The following is a 23,349-nucleotide window of genomic DNA, read 5'->3' on the forward strand; positions in this document are numbered from 1 at the left end:
GCATTTTTGGACATGAGAATGCAAGGGCAGGAAGTTCATTTAATCATCTGAGCCTTTCCTTGTAAATGTTAATGGTTTATTCTGAAGCTTGCCATGGTGTCCCCTAATATTAGCCTTGTTACCAGCCCTGAAGCTCGTAGAATAATCTTTAAGTCAGTTTTGCATTAGAGATTTAGATTTCTTACATTCTGCCCTTGATCCTTGTAGTCTTCCAGGAGTTCATTAAGATGACAAATCATGATGTGGCCCATGCCATCAACAAACGGATGTCTGGAGATGTCCGGGATGCCTTTTTAGCTATTGGTGAGTGTGTGTTTTCATGAGTATAATGAGAAGGGTATGGTTTCTTTGCATATGGAATGCAGACTTTACTAAAACCTGTCAGAATGAAGTTGGCCTTCAACTTTTTGACAGTTGAGCAATTTTCTGTGATTTGCATAGATGAAGCAAGCTGCCCTAAATTTCTTTTCTATTCTATTGTATTTCTAAAAATGTGGAGTGTGGTGTTTCACAGAATGTAGCTATATTGCAAAATTGGATTAATGTACGAGAGAGAATGCATATGCAGTATTTTATGTAGCAGTGGAAAAAGAACTGATTGCCCTGGAGAAGAAAAAGTGATGGATGAGTTGATTACTAGAGATTTTATACAGGCCAGTAATCAAAATGCAACACTTTTCTGATTGCTTATTTTCAGCTTTTTCTATACCACCCCAAAGCTAGAAAGTTAACTGTTTTTTGAAAGTAACATTGATCCCACACATATTGCCAAATGTCATGCTTGATTGGAATATTCCATGTTGCCTAGCATGCCTGTGACCATGCAAATTTCTTTGTAGCTCAGACTTAGCTTCTGTGTATGAAACCCCACTGAAAATGAACAATCCGCATCTTAGTTTCAGCCATGCGTGATGGGTATTGGACTCTTAGCCCAGGTCTTACTGTCTGGCCCTAGTATGGTCAGACTTGGGGGCTGGGTAGCTCACCTGCCACCCTCTTCTCTTCACCAAAGCTTACAGGGATCAGGCTTTTTTCTTGGCCTCTTCCATGTCCTGCCTGGTGGAACCCAGAGGCTAGACCAGTACTGAAGAAGAGTGGCGAGAGAAGCCACATCTGCCCAGGCCAAAAAAGCTAGGACATCTTGCAACTTCCTCATTCATACATACTTGCAGATCAGGAAGTGGCTGCCCAACCCATCCCTCTTATTGCAATTCACAGAATTGAGGGGGGAATTTTTGAGTTCTTTGTTCCTGTTGTTAACTGTTTGGGTGTGTTTTTTTTTAATTATGAGGCATCAACATGGCAATGAATATGCACCCTTTCAGTTGAAAATCTGGACTCAGAAAATGTCCGCATTATGGATGGAAACCTGGGATGCAATTCAATTTGTGATAAGTTTTTTTTTTAAAGGAAGACAGAGAAAGATTACAATTCATGTGTTACTTGATATTTATTAGGATGGCCTTATCAACAGTTCCTTTGTGAATGGCTGCTGGTAATAATGTCATCACAGCTTGTATTTTTTGCTTCTCATTTCCTCTGCTTTTCCAGGTTACAGCCCCTCATTCCCTCTGCCCCCCTCTTTCCAGTTCCAACCACAGCTGCAATTCAGGATAATACTTCATGCATTTGATGGTGTGGACACTGGTCTGTGAAAGCCTAATATTAAACCAACTCATAATAAAGTTGTGAGTTCTTAAAGAGCCATTCTCTTTTTTCTGCAACGAACTCCTTTGGAAATTGTCCCCACCCCATCCACCTGCCTGTTTGAAAGTTCAATGCCACAATTTTACAAGGACAGATATTTCTCTCTCTATTTTCCTTCCCTCTTACATCTGTTAAATGAAAAACTATACTATAACCAAATTTACCTAGAACTTTGCTGAGCAGAGGGTGGCTGAGACAGAATATTTTGCATGCAGACAACTGTTGGCTGTTTCCTGGCAATATGTTCATGTTCTGCTCTTTGTTCTCCCTCTTTCTCTGAAGTGCGGAGTGTTAAGAACAAGCAGGCTTTCTTTGCTGACAAGCTATACAAGTCCATGAAGGTAAAAACAAAAAATTATTTGTTGTTGTCTCTCCAGGAAGTATACTAACTAAATATTTTGGTTATTTTTTTCTGGTTTTAAAGAGGCCAGAAATGGTTTATTTATAGGGAGGTGATGCTATGAACAGAGACATTTGGAGAAACTCCAGTTAGCTCAAATGGTCTGTCCCTTATATAAAGAGAAAACTTCCTTGAGTTCTCCTTGAGAAAACTTCACAAGAGGTCAAGTGCCGTCATGAGGGACACCTTGTGCTCTATTCTGAAACTCTCCTCTTTCAACCATCCCACTTTTTAGACTAGGATTCAGCAGGCTGGCAAGAGCCAGAGACTGCAGTGATAGGGACCAACACCCACAATGAAGGGAACTCAGATGTATCTATGCTGATACATATTTTGCAAAGCAGGATATCAAGCTTCCATTCAGTTGCCTGTTCCTTATAATTGTAGGAACAAAGGTACCCTGTTGCTAGGTGATGGTTATTGTTGCCATCTCTTCAAAATATTTTGCAGTAGTAATGTGAGCAGAAATCCACCACTTCCTGCCTCTCATACACCTGGTGGGTTTTTAATCTCCTCAGGGTGCTGGCACAGATGACCAAACTCTCATCAGGATCATTGTTTCAAGGAGTGAAATTGATCTGCTCAACATCCGGCGTGAATTTTGGGACATGTATGACAAATCTCTATATCACATGATTGAGGTAAAGAAAGTTTCGGGTTTTGCGAATGTTTTGCCTATTTGAGTGCCGTGAGCGTTTTGACCTTTATCATTCACCTCACTTTTTGTGCATGACTAATTAGCCTCATGGCAGCCTAGGTGGGTATTGAACTTAAGAGTACAAAAAGAGCCTCCATAAGCTGAAAAGAACAAAACAGATCAATCTAGGGGGACAACAAGAGTGTGTCACACAATCTCATGTCTAGCATAGAGACCTGTGTTTATGGAAGAACAAGCACATTCTCCAAAGTGTATATCAGTTTGACCACTGGTGCATTTACTAGCCAGCTGTAGGAATAGCAGCTGCTCAGTCAGTGGTCTTGCCTGCTCTGACATCACCAGGTGCACACTCTCTGTCCTGGATTGCTATGGAGTTTTTGACAGAAAGATCCAGTTCCTCAGTCAGACTTCTTTAGGAATATACTGTTGCAGAGGACATGCTTAGTATACCTTTCTAAAGAGATACTAAAGCAGAGTTTTTCAAACTTGGCAATTTTAAGATGGGTGGATTTCAACTCCTAGAATTCCCATCTTGGCTGTGGAATTCTGGAAGTCCAGTTGCCAAGTTTGAAAAAACACTGTGCCAAAGGAATGTCCTCTGATCTGGTCCCCTCAGTGTTGGTAATGCAGGATAGAAACAGTAATCCCACACACCTGGAGGCACAGGATAGGAGAAGGTTGAGTTTCAAGGATGCATAGTTTTAATGTAAGTTTCAACGTAATGTATGCAAGCTTTCCTTAAAGAATGTTGTTTATTTGGTGAGAGTGGTAAGGTTGAGTTCCCAGCAGAGCTACAGTTCTCATGGCGCTTTGGTTCATAGCATTGCTTGTTAAACCAGTTTAAGAATTAGCAATTTCATTTACATTTTTGCATACAATGATTTGGACACATTTTCTGATTTCATTTGGTCATTTTATTTTCCTTATTGCAGAAGGATACTTCAGGAGATTACTGCAAAGCACTGCTGGCTGTTTGTGGAGGAGAAGATTAAGCAGTCAGCGAATCCTCTAGAAGCCTGTCTTATCTGAGCTGTTGTCACTCACTTATGTGTACCCTAGAAGTTATAGTTGCTTTGAAAACTTGAGGATATTTTGGATTCACTGAGAGGTCTCACATTGTGTTAGGGAAAAATAGCTATGTTATCTCAGAAGAGCTTAATATTTCAAACAGCAAAGACCACAGGAATAGCTCAGTACAATTGGGGGTGGGGAAGGGGACTGTCTGGCTTTGTCAAAGCTGACCAGTGATCACCTGTTTAGTGAAGCCATACCTTTGTAGGTATTGTGAACCAAAGTAATAAAATGTTGTATGTTGCCAGGCATGCAATTTTCTTGTTTGTTTTGTTACAAGGGTAGCACATGACAAGAGTCTAATTTTCAATAAAAGTTTGGGCATGCAAAAATGTTCTCACCCACCCAACAGTTTATAAATACAGTCATGAGTGCTGACAATAAAAAATTCAACTGCTTGACCAAACTCAAATTTAGAGATGAGCTTCAAAACATTTTTGATGGCAGAATGCTCTCTCCCTGCTTGTGTGAGCATGCAAAGTTCAGTATAATAGGGATGAGATTTGCCTATTTGCTTCTTTATTAAACTTCAGTACTGCCGGTTTCAGTAAATTGACTCACAATAGTTTCCAGCAAAAACAAAAAGGATTCACCATAAGGAACAATAAAACAATCATGGAGCAGAATTAAGACACAGCATTAAAACATCCAGAGCAGGTTTAAAAATAAAATATTTTAAGCATTTCTGATGTGAAACAATAACAACAACAAAAAGTTGATAGCATCCATACACTAGAGAAAAACCCTGTGGAAGAATTCAGTCTTTCCTTGATGTTTATTTCACCTGAATATAACAATGTTTTTCATACTGAATTTCAAGAGTGCTGAGAAACCATCACATCTAGTTTTTTAGAAATAAAACCTTCCACCTCCTTCAAGTCCCTCAGTAAAAAGTTTGCAATCATAAATAATAGCTACCTCCAAAGGTATAGGCTTGGTGCCATATGTCCAGCATCCCACTGGAATTGGTTTTGTGCACTGGCCTTATATGTGGCTTTTCGTCCTAGCCCAAGATCAATGAGGTTCAGATGCTGTAAGGGCTTCTTCAGGCCGTAAGGCCCTTTCATGCCAAGATGAGTCCATCCTATATGACTCTGCATGAAGTGATACGTTTTGTGAATCTGCTTAACCTTCTAAATACTCTTACACTGGCCTCACTGGCATTGCAATATTTATTCTTTAAATTAGGAGTTGCTTGAGTAGGAATCTTGGGGCAGCTTATGGGGAGGTTTCTGAGATGTTGAATTGCCGTGCTTAATTCTGTGTCCAAAAATAAGTTCAAGGATTTCTTACAAATCCTAAAGGAAATGGGATCCTTCAATTAAATTCTCCTTTTATTGCTTTTATATAACTGGATGACATAGGTAAATCAAATTATTAATGGTAACAGAGAACAAGTAATGTGCTGTATCATAAGCATTTGAAGACAGATCATGAATTCCTTGACCTCCCTGTTCCCAGAGTTTGGAAACATCCATTTTTATCTAGAGCCTCCAAATTTCAAGCCTGCACTATTAGTACCAATTGTCCAAGTATACCAATATATATTTTAAAGAATATGGTTCATCAAATCTCATCAAATCCATGAAGTCACTGGGATTGGAAACTTGAAATAGGTATAGTCAGTGCTCCAAACTCACTTTCCCTACCTGAAAAATAGGTTTAATTACAACAGACCATCCCAGGGTGAGTATGGTGATTGAATAAGGGCTGTGTATTTACATGTACACCTGAGAAGAGTATTGCTATAGGACCATTATGTATAGGACCATTATGAGTAACCATCGACTTTTGATACTTGAAGAACTCCAGCTTCCTCACATAGGAAGCATGGAGAGATCAAGGTGTGTTTATGATCCCATCCTCTCCTTTAGTTGCCAGGCACGCATGATGTTAATGTCCGAGTTCGCCCAATTGCGAAGCCCTGCCATGGGTTTGTTTATAGGGGTGCAAGAAGAGTTACAAGCCAGATGCATGTCAGCACCAGTGAATTCAGCCTGAGCGAAAGAGGAGGGGCAACATTCCAGCAAAGACAGTTGGAGAGTGTTTACAGAAGAACTTAGCATCAAGGTCATCCTGTCGGTGCCTTCTAGCAGCATCTGGAAGATGGACTGGTGGGGGTTTGTGAAGCTGAAAGGAAAAGTACTGTCTGATAAGAGACTCAGAAGGAGGGGCTGGCATGGAGGGGGAAAGTGTTTTATTCAAAGGTTTGAGTGGGAAAATCTCATTCAGGGCTTTGCCTAAGTTTCCTGTTACTCCTTTCAGGTGACTTAATCCTAATAAAGAATTCTTCTATATCCTAAATGGATTGTACTGAGAATTTCTACATCTAGGATTTAAGAACTGATTTGAGAACTATCTGTAGCTTGAGTCATGGCAACTGGATTTCTTTCTTTTTGGTAGAAACATTTCGCTGCTTGTCCAAGCAGCTTCTTCAGTCTGAGCAAAGGTTGGTGGGGGAACCCCATATATGTCTTCCAGGGTGGCTGCATTGTCCCTACACCTGAATGGCTGTTAATTGCGCCATGGAGGTGTGGATTGTCTTTGGGATGTCTTACTCCTAAATCCTTTGCTCATCCCCAAGTGGATCGTTAAGAGTGGCCTTCCTGGTGGTCTTAATCTTCCTGGGGACTGATGAAAGAGCAACATGAAAAATGGGGGACAAGTTGTGTCTGAGGCCTCCGCCTCTATTGAGGGAAGGATTTTCCACTTTGGCATGAATGGATTCCTTAACCCCTCTCTCAAACCACCTATCTTCTCTGTCCAAAATGTGAACATTGTTGTCCTCTAATGAGTGTCCTTTTTCTTTTAGATGAAGGTAAACTGCTGATTCAGGTCCTGTGGTGTTGCTCCTCCTGTGTTGGGCCATCCTCTTGTGTTAAAGGCTGAGAACTGGAATCATCACAGTTAATTAATAAAACAAGATAACAGGAGTTTTTTCAAACTAGGAAGATACCCCGCCCCCGCAAAAAAAAAAGGCTTGTAAGGAGTTTACCTTTTCTTAGTTCTATCCTTAGTCTCAGCAATCAACTAATTCATTTGTCCATTGAGTTTATGCAAAAAATACCATCTCTGCCACATTAACTTGAATGTTTGCTTCTTCCTCATGAGGATTTCCCCTCTCTAAAATAAAGGTATAATAATCCATTCAAATCCTGACTTATTTCTGGTTTTGACCAAAAAGAAATAATACATAAGCCATTTGAAGGATTAATGATGAAGGCCCTCCTTTGTAATAGCTTCTCAGTGAGAAGGTCACTATACTAAGGCTATATTTGTTCTGAGAGTAACTTGCCACGCCTGGCTTCTTTATAAATCTTGACAAAGTGAACACGAGGTTGCTGGCTCACCAACTAACGAGTCTTCCATCCCACCCCTTGGGTAAACAGAATACTGCATTGCCTCCTAAGGTTTTGCTCAAGGTTGGGGGAGGGTGGCAGTTGGGTTGCCTCTGAACACAGGTTGTCATCTGGAGTGATTTATCGTCTGTAATAGAACCGTTTTGTGTAACAAAAATCATTGTGAATTTTGCCTAAAGTGGTTCTGTAGTAATTTCTAATCTCCACATCCTTTTATGGTAGAAGAACTATTGATGAAATAGCAAATGGAAGAATGGGCCATGCAGCCTACAATCAAAATAACAGGCAGGTGGTCTAATAACAATAACTTACTAGAATTCTGGGAATGAACCAATCATTTTGTTTGATGAGTGGGGAGAGTGGGGAGCCTAGTCATGTCAATATGTCATTTCTCAAATCACTATCCTATGGACCTTTGGATTGCTTCATTTGCTCTAGTGCATCACAGATGTTTACTTTTAAACAACTATGACCGCCAAGCACAGCATGCTGCTAAAAAGATCACTTTATGGGGGACCAGTCTAAGGAAAGTCCTGACAACAGTCCAGTCCAAACAAGAATCTCACCTACCTGGGGTAGATTTTAAAACTTCGGTGCCTGAGTCCAGAACTACTATAGCTGAGTTATATTACTTTATGGAGATGTTTGTGGAAATAAAAATAAATTTTAACTCATTTAAAAACATTTAAGGAATTTGCAGAAAAGAAAAGCTTCTGCTTTTGTCTGCTAGATACATGTAGAATCTGATGGCACAACAGGTGAGAACTGGGCAGTGATGTTCACAGCTATCAGGCTGGTGCGTGCGGTACTTCTTGCAAACAGGCTTACGTTAACATGGCAGAAGATACTTACTTACTTACTTATTAAATTTGTCACTGCCCATCTCCTCTCACCAGATATGCTGCTATCCTATCTTTCACAACTGGCCTAAAGCAGCAGGACTAATTCTGATCATGGACTTTTAGGCCACCATGGTAAAAAAATTCTAAAAAATGTATTTTCATCACACCTTGTTATTCTGCAAATTATTAATACTGTGCTTTAGGTAAACAGACTAGATCTGAAATGATGGAAAGGGAGGGATGGATAGAAGGATGGATGGATGGGTAGATGGGTAGATGTGAAGTTATCAGGTATTTTAATTAACCTCGGTGGATATTTGCTGCTATATTATCCTGTAATTAAAACAAAAGATTTTAATATCATTTCAGCCTTTATTAAGCTGGCATCTTAGATGTTCCATATTGGCTGGATCTTGTGAGTTACAGTCCCAACGTACTGTATCTTCAGGGAGCCGGGTCAGTGCAGTTTGTATTAAACTATCATTGCATCTCACAGTTTTGGTTTATTGTTTATATAAAGACTTTTAACAGTGTAGACTAGAACAAATTGTGGATAACCCTTAAAAATATGGGTATACCAAGCTACTTCATCCGTCTATTGAAGAATTCTGAGAAGTAACGGAATGGAATATGGAGAACTAAATTGTTTAAAATAGGTAAAGGAGTATGCCAATGTCCTTATTTAACTTAGATGCAAAATATATGATAAGAAATTCTGGACTAGAAGAAATAGAAATTAGAATTTAAATTTCTTAGAGAACAAGATACAGTATGCTGATAATTTGTAAACTGCCCAATCACTATTACGAGAAGGGTGGTAAAGAAATATGACAAATAAATAAAATAATGCTACTGTGATAGGTTGAAGTGAAGAAGATTTGAATAATCTCTATGTGGAGCTGAAAGAAGAGAGTGCAAAAGCTGGCTGACTGTTCAATATTAAAACAAACCCAAAAACTAAGACTATATGATCAGGTAATGCTAACCTAATGCAAAAAGGTGGGAGATAGTAACAGACTTTTATCTTCCTAGGCTCAAAAAAATCACAGGGATATTGACATCTACTTGTTATAAAGGCTGTGACAGAGCTAGACAAAATACTGAAGTGCAGAATTATCCCACTAACAATAAGGATACATAGAGCCAAGATTATGGTTTTCATAGTTGTAACATGGCTATGAAAGTGGACTATCAGACTAAACAAAAAGATGCCTTTCAAAAGTACTGGAGAAGATTGTTGAAAATATATTGGAATGGACAAAGAACAAACCATTCAGTTCTAGAACCAAACTTTTCACTGGATGCCCTATTAATGAAGCTAAAGCTTAAGTATTTTGACCCATAAATTAAAGGGAAGTGAGAACCAGTATGGTGTAATGGTTAAAGTGATGGATTGGGAGTAGAGATCTGGGTTCTTGTCCTCCCTTAAGCATGGAAGCCAGCTGGGTGACCAGGGGCCAGTCACTCCCTTTCAGCCCAAACAGGGTCAAACTTGGCAACAAGCCAGCTGAAAAACCAGACCTCAAATCATGCATTGGCAAACTTTAAGAACTAGGCAAGCGCCATGCAAAACAAGTGGACCTACTGTGGCAAACGCTAAGAACAACAACAGAGGAAAGGCCAGAGTCATTGGAAAAGACCCCAATGAAGGCAACAGAAAAAAGAGATGATGAAACAGAAGGTGAGATACTATCTTTGATGACACGAACATGAGATCACAGGCACTCAGTGCAGTTTCTAAGAGACCATCCTGGCTAAGTTATGCCCATTGAAAGAGTCAGAAATGTAGTGAATGACTGAAAAACAACAGCCCACAGAAACTTTAATGATGGCACTAATACAACTATTTTCACACTTACCACATTTACTTCCGTCACTACTTAGACATTGTGGTTTAGAAGTTTTTTTTTTCCCAAAAAGCCAACCAAACAATGTAAACAAGTATTCTAGCTTGGAGGCTCATTTTGGTGGGGGTACATAAGAGTTACTGCATTTCCAATTCCAGAAGCATTTTTCTCTTAACTCATTCCCTTCATAACGAATATTCAGTCAAAGCATTGTTGCACATTGCTAATTATTTATGTTCTATACTTTAAGATCCTTGAAAATGGGATCCTTTAGACCAGGCATTTCCATTTGTGCATTATTTTTTATTTTATTTTATTTTATAATTAATTTTAATTTAATTTAATTTAATTTAATTTAAGGAATGAGCATTAGAGTCAACCAGCTTCGGAGACAGAAGTTAGGGGTGCACAACCTCTTCTGTAGCTGCATCTGACCCTTTGTATGTTAGAGGTGAGGTAAAACAGGTAGACTAGACCAGAATAAACACAAACAATTGATTTCCCTTCTGCCACAATAAAAATGAATGCCTGGCATCATTGGAAAATGAGGGTAGGGGCTCTAGAGGTCACACAAAGTTTTGAAGGCTGGATGCAACCTTAGGGGTTCTGGTTGTGCATCCTAAAGTAAGGTGTAGTTCCCACATACCTCAATGTCCTGCTTAATCTGTGAGTAGGGGGACACATGAATAATGCCACCAGTATCCTGTGATTATGTATTATGGCACATTATTCTGTCCCACCTGTTCTAATTTATACTCAAAATAATCCTCTGATGGGATTTAAGAGATGGTGGCCTGGCTCATACTTCACACTAAGCCAACACATAGGTTGTTGGGTTCTGACATATGTGTTTTGTGAATTCAAACATTGTGGTTTATAAAAACCGTTAATTTATGGCTTAGCATGTTGAATGAATGTTTCCAAGTGTCATTAATTTACTAAGCATGACTAAACAAATCAATGAATAAGACCAATGAGTAAGGCTGAATAGAGATTTGAACCTGGATATTCCTGGTCCTAATTCATTATGCCTAACAAGGAAACACAATTTTCTTGATCTGTGGTGGCTTAATGAAATGACTTTGTGATTCGGCTTGATCCTGGAGTTTAATTAAAGTTAAAATTACCTAATACAGTAATAGGAGATGTATTCCAATTTTGTGTTTCCCTAGTTGTTTTACTTTTTAGCTGACCTCTGATATCAGGTATGCAGCACCTGATGTTTCCTTCATCCACCCACCGCACTCCAAGAATGTATACAATGTACAATATATACAATTGGGTTAGATTTATATTTATTATCATTGTTCCAAATGGATGATAAGGAATTACTATTGACTTATTAATAGGTAAGAGAATTATTCTGACCTATTCAAAATTGCCAGATGAGTTAGCCCAGGCCAGTGATCTATTTCTGTATAATCTGAAGACAATGTTTTTTTCAAAAATAGATCCAAGAACCAGCTGCATTTCTCACACTCAACTAGTGTTTCTCAACCTTGGCAACTTTAAGATGTGTGGTCTTCAACTCCCAAAATTCTCAAGTCAGACATGTCCACATATCTTAAAGATGCCAAGGTTGAGAAATGCTGCACCCAATTATACAGCCTGTATGCACAGACATAACAGGTTTGAACCCAAAATTAGTATTAAAGGAAAGTGTGGAAAACTTCTATTTTTGGAAGGACCACATAAAGTGTAGACAAGTGTCTTAATTTACCATCTTTATTTTTAAAAGCTGTCCAAGAACAGTTGTCTATTTTAGAATATTCTCTGATCTTGAAAGGTTGCTAGTCCAATTCACAGAGAAAAAAAACAAAAGGAAAATGCTGAGAAGTCAGACTGTATAGACACCCAAATCATCTGATCATGTCTTCCCCATTAACATTGCACACATCCTGTTTTTAGTCACCCTGTATTCATTGTTTCTCAATTTTTTATCTTTATATATACCGTACATACACATATATGTATACATATACATATACATACACACACACACAGATACACACACACAGACACTTTTTTGTAAAACGTTACCCATTTTTATCCTCTTTTTTGGGATATGCATAAGTAGCTATTCCTGAATAGCTAATGTTGGCAATAATGACTTCAAGGGTGACATTTGGGTATCTTCTTTTGCTTTTCCTGGAGCCCCCAAGGAGCACATTGCCAACCCTAAAATTCAAAAGGGCATTTTCCTCAGCTCATGGCAGCCTGGCCAAGAGTTGTAGAAGGGGTGGAAGCAATAGGAAATAATGTCTTAATGTTTAGAAGAGATGATGACACCAAAAGAGAGAAAGGAAGGAAGAAAAAGGCTAGTTATGAGGAAACAATAATATTCTAAGTGATTTTCACAAGAAAAACACTTCCTAAAGATTACAAGCTAAGAGATGCATACAGCTGAATAGCATGGTTTTGTCTCAAAGTGGGCAGTCCAGCAAAATATCCAGGAAAAGCAAAGTTGTGTTTCAAGAGTTGCAACATTTTGGAAAAAATACAACCCAAATAATAGTAAGTCTAGCAGAGATTGAATCCAGATGTCTGGCATGTATTTGCTTGAGTCTGCTAACAACAGTATTTCACATCCCTTTTTACAACTATCTGATTCCTGAAAAAAATCTGGCTCTCAGCTTCATGGTAGTGTACTTCTGTAGACAATTTTGGGTTTAACTTCTGTATAATAGAAGGTACTACTAAAACTTTACTATTCTCCCCTTGATGGAAATAAAATTATTTTACTTAGATTTTGGGGGGAGGGGAAGGAGGGGAATGGAGAAGGGCCACCATTATGTTCAACAAGGTTGCACATCATTCCGAAGTCTGAGATATATAAAGAGGTGTCCTACTTGATAAAGCCTTTATGGTGGGATGGACTAGGTTGTTCACTGGACAGTCAGTAGGTCTTTACTGTATCTACTGTACCTCTCAAGATTATGATGAAGATGACACTGAGAAGCTCCATGGAAGGGGTGGGCAAAGTGTGGTTCCCTTGGTGCTGGAGCTCTACACATTGTTTGTACTTATCTTATTGGAAAGGCAGGATGTCAATATAATAATTAAATGGATAAAACTTTTAAGAGTAGACTCATCATTTGAATAATCCTTTGTTGAAGAATTGCTAGAAAAAGTGAAAAGGTGTTGATTGGGGGTTCTTGAATTGATTCATCAATAATTAACTTGAATGTACTCTGGCTGATCGCAAAAAAAGCTCAGCAAGGTCAGGCTGGTTAGTTATTCAATGGCAAATTTCCAGAAAAATCCCAGGGTTGTAGACTATATTGAGAGGTTGACTATACTATACTTGGAAGATGGCAAGGGCAAACCACTTGGGGAAGAAACAAAGAAGAGTGGTTGTGTGGAAGCACATGAATGTGGACATTGTTGGGAGTGACATTGGATGCAGCTGCTTTGACAGTTCAAGGAGAGGATTTTGTATCAGCTTTTTCCAAAAGCTTTGCACAGTTTTATATAGCACAATAATACATGTTGCTGAAGTTAGTAATTTACCTATTTTCAAATATTGTGCTTGCTTTTGGGGTAAAATAAATAGTTGTTTTAACACTAAGGAGAGAAAAGGATGAGGAAATACTATGTGTGGAAATGTTCAATGCTAGATTCTAAAAACACAAAAATGTCAGCAACTCAAACCAAAAAAAAAAAAAGGGAAAATACAAGAAACAGGAATAATTTCCTGGACAGATACCAAAAAGCAAATATAGTTGGAATATTTACTGAACAAGTCACCTTATTAAGCTGCTGGAAAAATACTTCATAAACTACAGGATAGACATTATTATTGAAATATTTGCTGCAAACTAGAAATGTATTATTTCTACAGTTGGGAGGCAATGCCTTTACATAGCACTACCTCTGATTGCTCTTTCTTTTCCCTCCCCAGTCATTTCAGGGTCATTCATTCATTCATTCATTTAATACAGTGCAGGAGAAAATTCTCTAGAGAGTTCTTTAATAACAGGGATCAGACACATTCTTTCATTGAAGTACACATTATTTAAAATAGCATTGGAGGCAGCAGCGGCTAACCTAAAGAGGAGAAGGTTGGCAATGCCATTATGTAAATATATGCAAATTACTTATAGTTGGTTCAGCAGAACAACTGTCTGGATATGGAGTCATAAATTTGATTGGACATGCATGTTAATTGGGTTAGGACAGTGAGGTAATGAGAGTGATATTATAAAGGCAATAGTTCATTGAGTTAGACCAAGGCTATGTCCTTTGAATCAGGTTGCTGTTGTGTTACTCTCTTCAGGTGTTATCTTCCAGTGGCCTTGCTTCCTAGCACAGTTGCTATCCCTTAGAGACCTAATCAACATTATTTGTGTCTAGATGTTTTGTGGTGGAGCTGACAGTTTATTTTCCCTGGGAAAATGGCTTTGGGAGGGGTAATTTACTTGTCTTACCTAATGCCATTTTCTTGCTACTACAACACCAATTTTCCGTGTCAAATGAAAATTAGAATAAACTGATGTATATTGAAAATGCACATTGAATGAATAAAAGAAAAAAAATAACACTGGAATCTGCTCTGAACCTTCTGTAAGTTTTGTTTATTGTCCATTTTCTGAAGTACACCAAGCCCAAACTTAAAGTTCAAAATTAGAATGTATGATTCTTTTTTCTTCTTTATGAAATATATACACCAACTTGATTTGGTTATACCTTCAAAGAATTCAGACACTGGTTCAGATTAGAAAAATAAACATGAGTTACAAGGATGTCCAAGGACGGACGGAAGGAAGGAAGGAAGGAAGGAAGGAAGGAAGGAAGGAAGGAAGGAAATCTTTGTGCATGTTTATTCAAAAGTGGTCCCTCTGAATTAAATGGGGCTCACTCTCAGAACAATGGAATTGAAGAAACATGAGATTGCTAATCAATATGCATAAATGTTTTACAAATCTCTCTCCCAAATCTCTCAACTGCATAGCCTATAGAACATCTCAAGTGGTACTGCAGAATCAAATCAAAATGGCTAGAGGTACTACATGCTCTATGCTTCCAAGAACTCTACAGTACATTGATTTTGTGAAAAAGAAAACATTGCGCCGCATGCATTGAGGAATGAATGGATATTTTTTGTTACATTGATTCACACCCATTTGTTCCTCATATGAATTATGCTGGAGTAGGAGAATGTATCTTCTCCATTAAGCAAAATGAAGCTCTTTTGTAAAAGAATCTTCCCTTGTCCTTTTTCTCAAACTGACTCAGATGTGTAATTCCTAGGTATGTTGATGTAATGAATGCCTACTCTAAAACACCATCAGGCTCATAAGCAGATTCACAAAGATATCTGATTTATTAAAGAATTTATTAAAGTATGCAGGATCACAAAGAAAGCTGAGAATGGAAAAAGCGCGCCAAATGCAAACTAAAAACCCTTGGTACAAATGAGATCCCTCCCCCCGTAGAATCTTCCCAGGCTCACAATCCCAGGTGCTCCTAACGGCTTCTGATGGTCCACGGGAAAAGTCCTTAAACAGAGAACTTAACCCAAACACATTCCATTGAAATGAACATAGATACAGAGCTTGGCACAAGGTTTCACAGCAGCTCCCTCCCAAACAGAAATGCGCGTCAGCACCATGGCATGTGAAACGTTACGATGTACAATGCACATTGAAACAATGAACATGACAGTTGGGGAAAGAAAATGATACAAATCTCTAATGCTGTTGACAAAGTAGCTAACAGATTTTTAAACACTCCTGTGAACATATCTGAAAATAATTTTAGTTTAATTAATAGAAAAATAAACAAATCTGATTTTATTTAACAGAAAATGAGTATGTTCTTTAATCATGAAAAATTAAAGGGTAACAAAATGAAAAAAGGAAATTACAACAGACTACTCCTATCCACAAACTACAAGTATCACTACTTGTCAACCAACCATCTATAACTAACAGTGCATTCCTGCATAATCCTAATAAACATTTCAGCAGTCTCGATTTGTCACACTAGGAACAGATTTGATTTCTGTTATCTCAACTGAGACAAAAAGCCAAAGAAGGTACAAATGATAGTTTTTAAGCATTCCTCAGTGACATAAAACAGATAATTTCATGTGCATTAAAATCTGTATTTCAGTTACCTACATAGGTGGTGAAGAGTTTCTTATTCACTAATCACTAATCATTATATACTGTCTATATAAATTCTTATCTTATCTTTGGAATAAGTTCCAAGAACTCAGCAAGTTTCACTTATAAGTATATATACATAGCTTGTGCTGCAGGTCTTTATGAAACCATCTGACCAATTTCCACAGCAATTTGTAATTCATTTCACCAGGGTCATTCCCTGTCATTCTTTCTCTCTGCCCTCATTTGGGGGATGGGGAATCAGATGAAAGTCATCAGAAAGTCTTTGCAGAGGAGAAGGCTTAGAATGATAACTGCTGTGGAATCTGTCTAGAGAAAGGTCTCTTTGCTCCCAGTCATGCTGGAGGTGGGGGGTTTCAGTAGCTTTTCCACCTTCTAGTTTGAGAAGCGTTCAAGCCTGTTAACTGCCTCCAGGGCTCTGCTGTGAACCTGCTCACCCTGACAAGGGCATTCCAGTCAATGAATGTAATTGTTCCATCCATAGGGCTCCATCTTTCATGCCGAAATAAAAACAAAGGTTAAAAGATCATAAAGAGGACTGACTCCTGGATGGAATCATGTCAGATTACTGACCTGGCAAATGGTCCATTGGAATGATCTAGATTCTGAATTCAGAAGGTAGGTAATTCTCAGTAAATAAAAGGGGGGAGGGGAATGGTGTCCGTTGACCCATTTCTCAGGTGCTAAGGTCAGAATTGACCCTCAATAGTTTATCAACAGAAAAGTTCAGTATTTCTTCTCAGCTTCACAGATATCTGACATAATTTATCTAACCTTTTTGTTTGTTTCCCTTTAATTGTTTTAATAATAATCAGGTAGAAAAACCACAGGAAAGGCAAAAAGAAAAAAAGAAAGTAATATATATACATAGATAAAAATACATACATAACACTGAAATCCCTAATTTATCTACAGTACAGTACGTTGTTATTTTCTGAGTAAACTCCAGGAGACAGTGGAGGACAGGAAGGCCTGGCGTGCTACGGTCCATGAGGTCATGAAGGGTCGGACACGACTTAACGCCTGAACAACAACAACAATGTTATTTATCTTTTGTTGTTGATATTAGTATTATTATTGCATAAACTTTGCACTAAAGTGAATGCAGATATAAACATTCAAACAGTGAGATATAGTGATGAAAATAAAAACAAAAAATAAAAATGTACATTATAGGAAAAAAGCATTTAAGTTACTGTCCTCTCTTTTATATTTCCCCTTTTTCTCTCTCTGTTTTTTTTTTCTCTGACTGGTAACTACTACTTAAATATTTTTATACTATGCTTTAAACATAATTTATCTAATCTTAACATAAGCAGAAGGCCTGTTTCTTTGTGTTTAATTAGCAGTGTAGTCATACACATATTTACTCTACTTCTACAGCTGTTAATCCCAGCTAATTATGTATAGAACTGCATATTTAGTGCAGTAATTTAAGCATCAACAATATTCCTGCAAGGATTAAAAAAAGAGAAGGATTACTTTTCCTGACCATCTGGCCATACTTGGTCTTTATGGCTGCCTTCAAAAGAGCAGTGGGTGGGTTCAGGACAAAAACTACATTTAATTTGATTTATAGTTTAAATTCAATTAGAATTAAATGTAATTGATGTGATTACTCTCCATTAATATATTAAATAATTTTTGTGCCATTGCGTGGCAACTGCCTGGACAAGTCCCTGCAGTTTTCTTGGCAAGGAAGAGGTTGGCCGTTGCCTGCTTCCTGGAGCTGAGAGAGAGTGACCGGCCCAAGGTCACCCAGTTGGCTTTGTGCCTAAGGTGGGACTAGAACTCACGATCTCCCAGTTTCTAGTCTGGTGCCTTAACTACTACGCCAAACTGGCCTAACTAAAACTATATTGGCAAATAAAATGAGTTTCATTTCCTCCTTGTTCAAACTTTAGTTAAAAAGATGGAATAGAATGTTCAATAAGTCTTGATTTAAAAAATAAATTGTCAATTAGCATTTAATTGACAATATTCCTCCATCATCTTTTACTGCTGCAACATGGAAGTGAGGCTGTGTAGTAGTGTTCCATGGGGAGTCAGAAGTGTCAAGATGGTGACCAGAAATGCTTGATTGAAGTCCCACCCTTTTTACATGTATCACATATGTAATGCACATTAAAAAGGGTTGGGGCTTCAACTGCACAGTTGCAGCCACATCTTGACTTTTTTGACTTGCCTGTGGACAACCATGAGGATATGGCTTCTGATACTATCTAAAAAGCAGTCCCATGCTGATTTGATCACAGCAGGAAAGCAGGTAAACACCCAGCTCTGGATCCCACATATGAACTCTGACTTAGATAAAATGCTATAATGACATATTTTTGATCCCAAGTCAATGTACAAAGCCATTACATATGTGCCATCCTAACAGCAGTGGTGTGAAAAGGGGCCCTGAAGTGTAATATTTAGAAGAACAAGTGCTTAGAAAGCACATTTGCATTAAACCTTAAGCAGAATCAGACAGCTGAGCCACAATATGGAATATTAAGTCAATTATGTCTGTGTGTGCACATGTGTGTATAAGTCTCTACATATGATACCCCATATGGGTCCGAGCAGGAACATTAGTATTCTACATGTGGCTGGGTTCATACATTGCACTGAACCATAAGGAAAAATTGTATGTATGTATGTATTTTTAAGGTTTATAAGGACACCCAACTCAAATAGTGTGACTCTGGATAGTGTACAACATAAACAAATAATAAATCAAAAAAGAAAAAAAAACAAAGAAAACCCTAACCCTAATCATAAGTAGAAATGTAAAATGTTGGCTTTAGCTTAGCATGTTTTGTGAATTCCACCAACAAAATTGGTAAACCATGCTTTATAGCTCAATTGCTGTGCAAACTGAACTGACTGCAATTCAAAGCATAGCTTATCTCAATGTGTGGATTGATTATTTATGGAAATGCATCTTAACTCATGGGATAGTATGTTTTGCTGTTGTTAATAATGCTGTTGTATAGATTAATTTAATCCAGTTGAGCTAGCTTTTTTGAAAACTAGGGTTACCCTAACTAATTTGAAGGCTAGAGTGATAGTAAACATCTTTAAAGTAAGCCATGGATTGAATTACATATTGCTCAGCAGGAGTACATAAAACCTTTCAACATGCACCAGGGAATCCAATTTTGCATGTAAAATAGCTGCACTCAGTTGGTTTGCTCCAAACTGTGGAATTTCACATGCACAGGTTCCACCATGCTGTCAGATATTCCTCTCCACAGCTCTGGTTGCCACAGGACAGAATACCCTAATTACTGCTAAGCCAGTCCAATATAAAATGTCATAATGATGCATAAATATAAGGGAAGACAGAAGTGGTTATAGTGAATCAGACTGCTCATCTAACAAATTAATCTAAAATCAAGAGGAGTCTGGTCACACCAGTCTAGAATCCAGTAGACCGTGAGTTCCAGTCCTGCCTGAGGCATGAAAGCCGACTGGGTGACTTTGGGCCAGTCATTCTCGCTCAGCCCGACCCACCTCACAGGGTTGCTGTTGTGGGGAAAATAGGAAGAGGAAGGAGTATTGGATATGTTCCCTGCCTTGAGTTATTTATAAAAATAATAAAGGGATTAAAAAAAAATCTTAAAAAAAAATCTAAATCCCACCTCAGTCAAGCCACTCTATGTGGTTTGTGATGGGTGATGTGATGAAGTGAGCTGCAGCTCGCAAAAGCTTATGTCTTTTAATAAAATGTGTCAGTTGGAACAGGTGCAACCAGACATCTTCTGATCTTTTGCTACCATAGACTAACACAGCTCTCCTCCTACAATGTCTCAAATTAGTCTAGGTATTCCACTTTGCCCTACTTCTATAAAATCACAGAGAAATTTGTTTTACAGCTGGAAATGCCAGTGAACGATCCTGGCATTTTCAGCAAATAAAGCATGTTTTCCACCTTTGACTACCCAAGTTTTCCATGATGTAGAAGTAAGGCTGAGCATTGGCTCCTTGATCTTAAGATAGTGACATAAACATCTAGGCTAGTTTTAGAGCAAAGGATTAGGTCCAATGCTACTTTTCTTCCTGAAGGCATGACTTAGATCAGTGTTTCTCAACCTTGGGAACTTTAAGATGTGTGGACTTCAACTCCCAGAATTTCCTAGCCAGCCTTGACTTAGATTGTCAAAACTGATGAGTTACTGTGTGATTTTCAGACTCAGGCCAATTCCCCTGAGTGTCAGCCAGCCAGACGTTGCTGACGCGATGAGAAACCTGACCTCACTGCTGTTATTTTAGCACTACAATGATTATAAGATGATTCTAGAATATGCTTGAAATCTTGAGCAGGGGTCCTGCTGTAGACAGCTAATCTGGAGCAGGAATTGCTTTGCAACTTCTAATGGCCAAGAAGACCTTTCCCATTCTTTTTCATCTTGGTAAGATTTCTCAATGTCACCTTTCCTGGCTCCCCTTTGCTACTTGGGGTCTGTTCATTCTCAGGGCCACCTCTGATTGTGAAAAAGATTCTATGGTGTTTGGCTTGCTCAGATGTACTCAGATTAACCCTGAGTACATGATTTGCATAGGCAGTGGAGATCTCAATGTTCTGGAAATCCCCTTTCCTAACCAAAACTTCCTCCCTGGACTCAGACAGCATCATCATTTTGTTTCACTGCTTTCTTTCAGTTCAAAGCAATGCAACAGAGCAGTCTGAAGGGATAAACATAGAGCCCTCCTGATGTCAGAAAGGAGAATGTCCTGGGAAATCTTCAGTGCTACCCTTTGTACCCATTCTTGGGCAGCAACTATCCCTCTTGCCTTGTTGGTTCTGCCTCTTTTTCCATTTCTGGCCTTGCTTTACAGAAGATGGATTTTCACTTAGTCTCTAGTTTAAAGATGTTGAACAGGAAGAAGTGATCTCCCATTCTACTATGTGCTACACGAATATTTATATTATTATTTATATGTACATGCATTATTTTGCTTGCTGTGAATTTACTGAAGAATGCTGGTTTATCGGAATATTCAACAACATTAATGCATTGGGCACCTGAGAGATATAATTAATAGGCTGATCTTATTTACAGCATAAATATGCAAACTTCTTGAACTCATTGGGACTGACTTCCAAGCAATCACTTTGAGCTTCAGTGATCTTGTGGATTTTCTATGTGCACTTACTAGTGGTTAAGGTGGAACCAAAAAGATCCAGGTTCCAGTCCACCCTCAGCCACAGAAGCCCCCTGGGTGACTTCTGCAGGGTGTAACCTTAACAAATAAACCTCTCTCTCTCTCTCTTTCCATGTGCATGTTAGTTCTTAATATTGTTCTCCAGTTCTTCAAGAACTGACTTATGGACATTCTAATTTTTTTTTTTTGTAAGTGGAACATCAGCCTGGTAAAGCACCACTGAAGTTTTTAAGAGTTTCCTTGCCTTTAATCAGTAACTTCCTTCATGCAGTTCCTGCTTCTTTACTTGTTTGATCCAGTAGCAGCATTTGTGTGCCATTCTCTTCAGCCTCCTAAAGCATTTTAATTTTAGCCAACTGGAAAGTCCATAAACCTTTCTAAATGAATATTTGTCCAGAAAAGGGGGCATCACTGAATGATATAATAAAATATGTGGGGGAGGTGTATAGAATGAGAGATGAAGAGGAGTTGTAAATAAGGAGCAAAAGGATAAATCATGATGCAGTTCAATCATTCTAAGCATCACAAACCCACCAAAGCACACACATACACAAACCCACATGCAAACACACACACATGCACACACACACTTACTAAGATGGCAAGATGTATTGTTTCACTTATTTCAAATATGCTGCCCAATTTTCTGAATGGGGCTAGCTAGCTAGCTTGCACATTCATTCATGTATGTTTATATTCAATTTATGCCTGCCAGAACTGATGAGGCTCTCAGTGCTTTACAATACATCTATAATAGTACACATCATGAGCTAAACCGTGAAGGGCCACCCAAGACGGGAAGGTCATGACAGAGAGGTCAGACTAAAGGCGATCCCTGGGGAAGGTAATGGCAACCCACCCCAGTATTCTTGCCATGAAAACTAAATGGATCAGTACAATCAGAGATATGTCGGTATACCATTGGAAGATGAGACCCCCAGGTCGGAAGATGGTCAAAATGCTACTGGGGAGGAACAGAGGATGAGTTCAACTAGCCCCAGACATGATGATGCAGCTAGCTCAAAGCCGAAAGGACGGCTAGCGGCCAACGGTGCTGCTGGTGGTGAACGGCGAATCCGATGTTCTAAGGATCAACACACCATTGGAACCTGGAATGTAAGATCTATGAGCCAGGGCAAATTGGATGTGGTTATTGGTGAGATGTCAAGATTAAAGATAGACATTTTGGGCGTCAGTGAACTGAAATGGACTGGAATGGGCCACTTCACATCAAATGACCACCAGATCTACTACTGTGGACAAGAGGACAACAGAAGAAATGGAGTAGCCTTCATAATTAATAGTAAAGTGGCTAAAGCAGTGCTTGGATACAATCCAAAAAATGACAGAATGATCTCAATTCGAATTCAGGGCAAGCCATCTAACATCACAGTGATCCAAATATACGCCCCAACCACAAATGCTGAAGAAGCTGAAGTAGAGCAGTTCTATGAGGATCTGCAGCACCTGCTGGACAACACACCTAAAAGAGATGTTATTTTCATCACAGGAGACTGGAATGCTAAGGTGGGAAGTCAAATGACACCTGGAATTACAGGGAAGTATGGCCTGGGAGAACAAAACGAAGCAGGACATAGGCTGATAGAATTTTGCCGAGACAATTCACTCTGCATAACAAACACTCTCTTCCAACAACCGAAGAGACGGCTTTATACATGGACTTCACCAGATGGACAACACCGAAATCAGATTGACTACATCCTTTGCAGCCAAAGGTGGTGGACATCTATACAGTCGGTAAAAACAAGGCCTGGAGCTGACTGTAGTTCAGATCACGAACTTCTTATTGCACAATTTAGGATCAGACTAAAGAGATTAGGGAAGACCCACAAATCAGCTAGATATGAGCTCACTACTATTCCTAAGGAATATGCAGTGGAGGTGAACAATCGATTTAAGGGACTGGACTTAGTAGATAGGGTCCCGGAAGAACTCTGGACAGAAGTTGGCAGCATTGTTCAGGAGGCGGCAACAAAATACATCCCAAAGAAAGAGAAAACCAAGAAGGCAAAATGGCTGTCTGCTGAGACACTAGAAGTAGCCCAAGAAAGAAGGAAAGCAAAAGGCAACAGTGATAGGGGGAGATATGCCCAATTAAATGCAAAATTCCAGAGGTTAGCCAGAAGAGATAAGGAATTATTTTTAAACAAGCAATGCGCGGA

The 23,349-nt window shown here is 38.8% G+C and overlaps 1 protein-coding gene across 2 annotated transcripts in view; it reads left to right on the top strand.

Annotated features, from left to right (window-relative positions):
* The window catches only part of ANXA6 (annexin A6), a 45,205-nt gene extending 41,118 nt beyond the window's left edge, over nucleotides 1–4,087 (top strand). For both annotated transcript variants that reach the window (XM_063292181.1, XM_063292182.1), the window contains 4 exons: nucleotides 208–303; nucleotides 1,990–2,048; nucleotides 2,626–2,748; nucleotides 3,698–4,087. In XM_063292181.1, coding sequence (XP_063148251.1) covers nucleotides 208–303; nucleotides 1,990–2,048; nucleotides 2,626–2,748; nucleotides 3,698–3,757 — 338 coding nt within the window. In that variant the 3' untranslated portion in view covers nucleotides 3,758–4,087. The remainder of the gene's footprint in view (nucleotides 1–207; nucleotides 304–1,989; nucleotides 2,049–2,625; nucleotides 2,749–3,697) is intronic.
* Nucleotides 4,088–23,349: the final 19,262 nt, after the last annotated feature.

The sequence above is a fragment of the Candoia aspera genome, chromosome 2 (assembly GCF_035149785.1).
Source record: "Candoia aspera isolate rCanAsp1 chromosome 2, rCanAsp1.hap2, whole genome shotgun sequence".
In the NCBI taxonomy this organism is placed as follows: Eukaryota; Metazoa; Chordata; class Lepidosauria; order Squamata; family Boidae; genus Candoia; species Candoia aspera.